Genomic DNA, 7,234 nt, shown 5'->3' with positions numbered 1-7,234 from the left:
TGGCTGAACCAGGGATTGAACTCAGGCCCTTGTGCTTGCCAGGGAAGTGCTTATTCTATTGAGCCATCTCCCTGGCCCAGATTCTCCTGTTTTGAGCCTCCCTAGTGCTGGATTACAGGCATTTGCCACCATGCCTTGACTCCGTTGCCAACTCAGCACACCTAGGGGGCAGGGCCAGCAAGGCATGTGGTGTCAGGGATTGTACCCTGACCCCTGCACTTGCTTAAACAAGCACTTAGTCTGCTGAGCTATCTTAGTGGCCCCAATGGCTCTGAATATTGACATGTGTTGAACTAGTTCTTTAGGGTTCTTTCTGCAAGAAGACTTTTCAAGAAGTGACTGCACAATAATTAATATGTATTTGAGAGCTTACTGCTAGTTAGGCAACATGTTAGGTCCTGGGCACCAAGCTGAAAATATAGGGTCCTGTCTTCTAAGAATTTATAGTTTAATGTGGAGAGAAAGATATCACCATGTATTTATAGATCCAAGAAATCAGCGCTTTTTAGGAGAATATATAGGCATAGGGAATGTATTGGCTCTGCCAATGAAGCATGATGAGGCGTGAAGCTTCACAAATCAAATGCTTCTTAGAGTTGAAAAATGAAGAACTTACCCAGAAGTGGAGAAGGCATTACAGACAGAATCTCAAATTGTTTCTAGAGATTCCTAATTTAAATGTTCATGGAATATTAGTATTACCCTTGCACTTATTTATTTATGTATTTGGTATAGGATCTCGCTACACATCTCGGACTTGTAGTGATCCTCCTGTTTTCAGCCTCCCCGGTGTTGGGGATACAGCGTGCCTGGGGGTGGCGCCGGTGTGGCAGGTGGTGCTTGTCCCTGAACTTCCCTAAACAGGCACTTATCTCACCGGCCTTTTTTTTTTTGAGACAAGGTTTTACTCTGTACTTAAGGCTGGCCTGGAGCTTGCCCAGGTTGGCTTGAACTTGCTGTGGTCCTCTTAGTGCTAGAATTACAGACATGTACTACCACACTTGGCCTTTTCTTCATAATTTAACCATAGCTTCTCAGTATACTGACTGGCTGAGAGATTTGTCAATCTCTGTAAAGTATAATTTGTATTTTATAGTGTGTAGTGTAGAATTTTTTTAGGGTCAGAAATCATTCAAGATTATTTATGCAACTTGTAATTTTTTCAAATGGCAGCGAATAGGAAGGTAAGTTAATTTCAGTGTTCTCCCAACTATTCTTCCCTTACTAACTTTTTTTATTAGTAATTTTTTGTCTTTTTGAGAAAGGGTTTCACTATGCAGTTCAGCCATCCCTGTACTCACTTTGTAGCTCAGGCTGGCCTTGGACTTAACAGCAATCTTCCTGCCTCAGCCTCCAAGTACTGGGATCACAAGCATTTCCCTGTGCAACTTCAAAGAAGCTTTTGGACTCTAGAATTTGATAACATTTATAGAGAGGAGAAAATACTTCCATTTTTTTTTTTTTTTTTTTTGGCAGAACCAAGGATTGAACTCAGGCCCTTGCGCTTGCCAGGGAAGCGCTTATTCCACTGAGCCATCTCCCTGGCCTTAAATTTTTTTATTAATAAGCTAAACATATGACCAAAATAAAAACAGTAATAGTGGTATAAGAAATGTCTCCTCCCACCTCATATCCATTACCCGGTACTCAATGATTAAAAACTCCTTGCCATGCTGTTTTGTTTTATTACCACTAAATTTGCTCATTCCTAACTATACCACTGCTAAGAGATTGACAGATCTCTTAGCCACTTTCTCTACATGTGCAGCCCACCCACCTTTGGCTATTTGGAACATATTAAAGAAACCCTATTCTAACTGTAAATGTTTTTGGTATATACTGCTAAAGACTAAAATATATAGCAACATGTATTTCACCTAAAAATTAAATGCCTAATATGTGTTGAAAAATTTGAGAATACTTTTGCCAAGCTGAATGCCTTCTTCACTTATGTTTGTAAGACAAATTAGGTCAGATAGCCATATGGAAAAACATTTTCTTGGTCAGCTATCAAGGTAGGAAGTAATGTTTTTTTTAAATGCCAAGTTCTTGAAACAGTGGTTAGTGCTAGCTAGCTTTGGTAGAATGGTCTTGCCTAAACCACAGAAGCTATTTTACTGTGAGCTATTTTAAAAGTGCTAATAAACTTGTAGTTAGACACTACATTAGTACTGCAGTAAGAATTTTTGAATCTCAAAGAATCATGTATATTATGATAGCTATATGATGGAATCAGAATGTTGCTTGGCTTGAAGCATCTGTCATAGTGACAGAACAAAACAAAAACCTTATATGTAGAAGGAGAAATTTTTAGTTATAGCTTTTTCTGAAAGTGGTTGTAATAATTTTGTTTACATTGCTGGCTTCAAGTGAATGAAGCATTTCCATTTTTGTTATCAGAATATTTTTCATAGTTTAGTGTAAATAATTTTAATTTGAATATGATTATAGTGAACAATTGACATTACTTCTTTTTCTGGATAGTTTTCTATTTAAGAGAATTTTGCGAATTGAATCCTTGTTACTGATTTTTATTGTGGGGGAAAAACTGGGGACATAATGGGAAAAGGTATGTTATGAGACTGTATAAATTTTGTTACATACTAATCTTTTGTCATTTAGCAAAATGAACTTCCTAAAATACTTACCATATTAATTTTGCCTTGCATGAAAGTATTCTAATTAATGAATAATTACTAATTTTGCTTTACACATAAGTCATCTGATAAGTCTTGGTACTTAAACTTTGTTTTTATCAGTTTTAAATCTTTAGTATTCTGTTCCTTTTATATTTTTGTTTCTTTCTTAGAATGCATCTATCCATGCCACAGATTCTCCCAACAGTGTTAATGGAAGTGAACCAGCTACGCCTCAGGTATGTTATCAATATTAATAATAAAAAATAAGTAATTTCAGAGTGTTGGACAGTCTGTATTAATTATTAGCATGTGATTACATTGAAGTAATGATGTCCAAGCTTTGAATACATACACGCGCGCGCACACACACACACACACACACACACACAGAGGTGTATTCATAGTTTCTTGGGGAAAAGTTTTACTTGTGCACAGGATTATACTATGCTCATTTTAAAAATTAATGAGAGTAAAAACTAATTTTATAGTTGTAAAGGATTATTGAGATAGCCATATGGAAAAACATGTTGAATTGTATAATCTTGAAGAGAAGTGCAAAGGAAATCAGATTTCTTTTAAAGCTTGTTGTAATGTAGAGCATTTTACTGTTGGAAAATTAAGATTATTCTTGATTTTAAAAAGTTATATAAACAAAAAACAAAATCAACAACTGGGACCACATCTTACTAAAAAGCTTTTATAAATCAAAAGAAATCACCATCAGAGTGAAAAGTCAAATCACACGTTGGGAAAAAAAATTTAGCCAGTTGTCCCTGAAGCAAAGGACTTCTATCCTAATACAACTGAAAAAAAAAAAAACAAGACCCCTCAAATTCAAAAACCCAATCCAAAAATGGGCATTTCACATGAATATATATTTCTCAGATGAAGAGATACAAATGGTAGATAAATATATGAAAAAACTTCAACATCATTGGTTATTTGAGAGATGCAAATTAAAACAACACTGAGATTCCATCTCACTCCAGAAAGCATGGTATCATCAAGAAATCTACCATCGACAAGTGCTGGAGAGGGTGTGGGGAAAGAAATGCTTCTCCACTGTTAGTGGGAGTGTATACTGGTACAATCACTGTTGAAATCAGTAGAGATTCCTAAAAACCTAAGATTAGCGGTTCCATTTGACTCAGCTGTTCCCTTTCTGAGTATCTTCCTGGAACTATTAAAAACATCATATCACAGCCATACATGTATACTAAAGTTTATAGTGGCACAATTTGTAATAGCTACATCTTGAAAGCAACCCTGATACCCATCACTGAGGAATGGATAGAAGGATGTAGTCTTTTTTACAATGGAGTACTACTCAGCCATAAAGAAGGATAAGTTTGAGACTTTTGTCGATAAATGGATGCAACTTGCTGCCATACTTATTGGTGAAATAAATTAGACCCATATGTAAACATCATATTGTCTCCCTGGTGTGAGAAAATGGAAGAATAAATAAGGTCTAAAATGAACAGTAGATACTGTGAAATGGGAAAAAGTTGTTCAAAAGATAAAAGGAACTAGGATGGGAGAAAGGGGAAAAGAAGGAAGGGAAAAGAGAACAATGCAAGTTAGTTGCACTATTAGTGTCTCTTAGTTCCTAGAAATGGAAGCTTTGTGCTAGTGTTGATTGGAGAGTTTTTTTATGCCCCATCTCTTACTGTAACTACTTTAAAGGTAATAATATGCAGTATATTAACTATTGTTATTCTATCATCTTGTTATGAAATTTGTTTTAGCTTTCCATATAAAAACCCTGAATTCCACAGGTTAATATTGCAAAAAAAACCGTAAGAACAACAACAAAATGTTTATGTAGAAAGTGAGACTCAAGTGACAATTTTTGGCTGCCTTCCAAAAAAAGAAAATCATGATGATTGTAGTGTCTAAGGCAAACATGTTTTCTTTGGATTTAGTAATGACTGTTATCAGTGAAGGTTAAGGCTCAACTAAACAAATACACATTAAGTACCCAATTTGTAAAAAGCAGTGTTTCAAGGATACAGAAAGAATATAGTCTGTCCTCAGAAAATAAAGCCTGGGGTGAGGGGATGTGTACAGCAGACATCACAACAGCAGCACTCACTGCAGGCTGCTAACGCATGTAAGGTACTATTCTAAGTGTTGTGAATGATTTCAGCTCGCCTATTTGTTTATGTATTTATTTTAATCAATGATTTATATATATCTTGGAAAATGGAAGCAAGTATTTTGACAGAACACTATGGCTGCTCTGTAAGAGCTGATCTAGGAGTAATTTACTGTCCTCCTCCAGGAAGTCACGACATTTTAAAAAAGACAAAGCAGGAAAGATGATCCACGATTTCAACTCATTTAATCCTCATACAATTTTATTATGATATAGTAATGCTGCTACTCCCATTTTACAGATACAAGGGACTCTTCTCCCTTTATTTTCTTGTATCTCCTCTCACCTCCCCTATCCTTACCACTTCACCCCTAAAAACACAAGTTGGCCTGTAGAAATTTCATCTCCAATAGTAGGAAGGAGGACAGGTCAAACACAAGGATAAAGGGTATAGTCTATTAGGGAAACAATAACTGTCCTAAAAATTTGTGTCCTGTAGATTTTTCTCTTACACTGTATATTGTCACACTTAGATGGCCCCACTCTTAGCCGAAAGTGTCTGAAAAAGAACTAAAAACAAACCCCTAGTAAAATATAATATGTACAGAAAACTTAATTTTATAAATATTCCTCAGAAACAGAAATTACTAGCACCCTTGAAGCCCTTGTGGTCTCTTCTAGCCCTACCCCTTGACCCCAAGGGTAACCACTATTCTGACTTATAACATTACAGGTTAGTTTTGTCATTCTTTGGATTTTGTATAAATGGAATTAAGAGTGGACACTCTGATGTCTAGCTTCTTTTGCTCAGTAGTAAATGAGAATTATCTGTATTGTTGCTTTTTGATATAAATCATTTTCATTGCTGTCTAGTATTCTTTGGTGAATAGGATTACTGTCTCACATTCTATTGGTGAACAGAGTGCCTTTGAAAAGATTCCTTTTCATTGGTGGAATTAATAGTAGTCTCTTGAGTTTGAGGTTATTTTGAATAATGATGTTGTGAACTTTTTAGTTACCTTTGGTTGATTGATTATATGTGCACATTTCCATTGGTATACAATTAGAATGATAGACGCTGGGTCCAAGAAAGTGCTTGTGTTTAGTTTTAATATCAACTGACAAATTTTTCTTTAATAGGAGTTGTATGTTACTATCAACACTATATTTTCATAGTTTTAATCTTAGCCACTTTGGTGGATGCAGAGCGATACTTTATTATTGCTTTAATTTGTATTTGAAAAGCTGAATACTTCTGCGAAGTTGTAGTGTTACACTGGGTGTGGTAGAAGGGAAGATTGGATATCAGGTGATAATATTTTTTGATTATTTATCTCCAATCACCATTTTAAGTATTTCACATATATTAATATTCATCATACTCCCCCCCCACCCCCGGAACCGGGGATTGAACTCAGGCCCTTGCACTTGCTAGGGAAGTGCTTAGTCTACTGAACCATCTCCCTGGCCCCTATCATACATATGTTAAGAAAGGAGTATTATAGGTATCCTCATTTTATGTAGGTAGAAACAGAGACACAGAAAGGTTAAGTAACTTGGCCAAAACCATATAGCTAGTAAATGATAGCACTAACACTTGTGCCTAAGAAATTTGGTTTCATAATCTGCCACAAGAATGTGCCACTTAGGCTTTGCTGACATTCTTTTTTTTTTTTTTTTTTTTTTCTAACATTCTTCCTTTTTCCATAGTAATTGTTAATGTTTACTTAGCATTTGCCATATCTGAAACACTTTGTATGCATTAATTCATTCAGTCTTTGTGACAGTCATAGGAGGTAGATGGTATTACTGTTAGCATTTTTAGCCTCATTTTACAGAGGAACAAATAGGACTAATAAGATTAAGAAACTTACTCAAGCTGTGTGTGATGATGCATGCTTATAATCCCAACACTCAGGAGGCTGAGGCAGGAGGATTACTATGCATTTGAGGCCAGCCTGTACAAATTACAAAACCCTCTTTCAGAAAACATGAATAAATGAATGTATGTATGAAACTTGCTGAAGATAGTAAAGAATAGTGATGGAGTCACAGTTTGGACTTTGGTAATCTAACTTGATAGCTCACAGGCTGAATCACTCCCCATGAAGACCTTACTCCCAGGTATAGCTCCGTAGAACACTTGCATAGCTTTTGCAAAGCTCTGACTTCAATCTCCAGCACCAAAAAAAAAAAAAGGAAGTTTACTCCCAATTATAAATGTTGCTGTTAAGTTTGTTAGCATATGCAAATACATTGTCTGTGACATTGTTCACCAGCTTCTGGCTGACCCTAAAATATCTGCTATTTCTACTGTTTTTTCAACTTGCTTATGAACTGTTTATCCTAGGACAGTGCTGGTGAACCTGTGACATGTATGCCACAGTAGGCTGTTTATATCATTAAAAGCTCTAAAGTTTTGCCATCATGGTTCTAGGGTAGTTTAGGGGACAGTGTCTTCTGTGAATTGAAAAGCACTTTTCACATGGGTTGGAAG

General features: G+C 35.9%; 1 protein-coding gene across 4 annotated transcripts in view; it reads left to right on the top strand.

The window, feature by feature from the left end:
- The window catches only part of Golga4 (golgin A4), a 144,668-nt gene that overhangs the window by 54,809 nt on the left and 82,625 nt on the right, over nucleotides 1-7,234 (top strand). For all 4 annotated transcript variants that reach the window (XM_023719777.1, XM_023719775.1, XM_023719774.1 and 1 more), the window contains one exon: nucleotides 2,810-2,875. In XM_023719777.1, coding sequence (XP_023575545.1) covers nucleotides 2,810-2,875 — 66 coding nt within the window. The remainder of the gene's footprint in view (nucleotides 1-2,809; nucleotides 2,876-7,234) is intronic.

Source organism: Octodon degus, unplaced genomic scaffold (genome assembly GCF_000260255.1).
Source record: "Octodon degus isolate 3935 unplaced genomic scaffold, OctDeg1.0 scaffold00071, whole genome shotgun sequence".
Taxonomy (NCBI): Eukaryota; Metazoa; Chordata; class Mammalia; order Rodentia; family Octodontidae; genus Octodon; species Octodon degus.
Note: the sequence above shows the minus strand (reverse complement) of the source record. Positions and strands in the feature narration are given on the sequence as shown.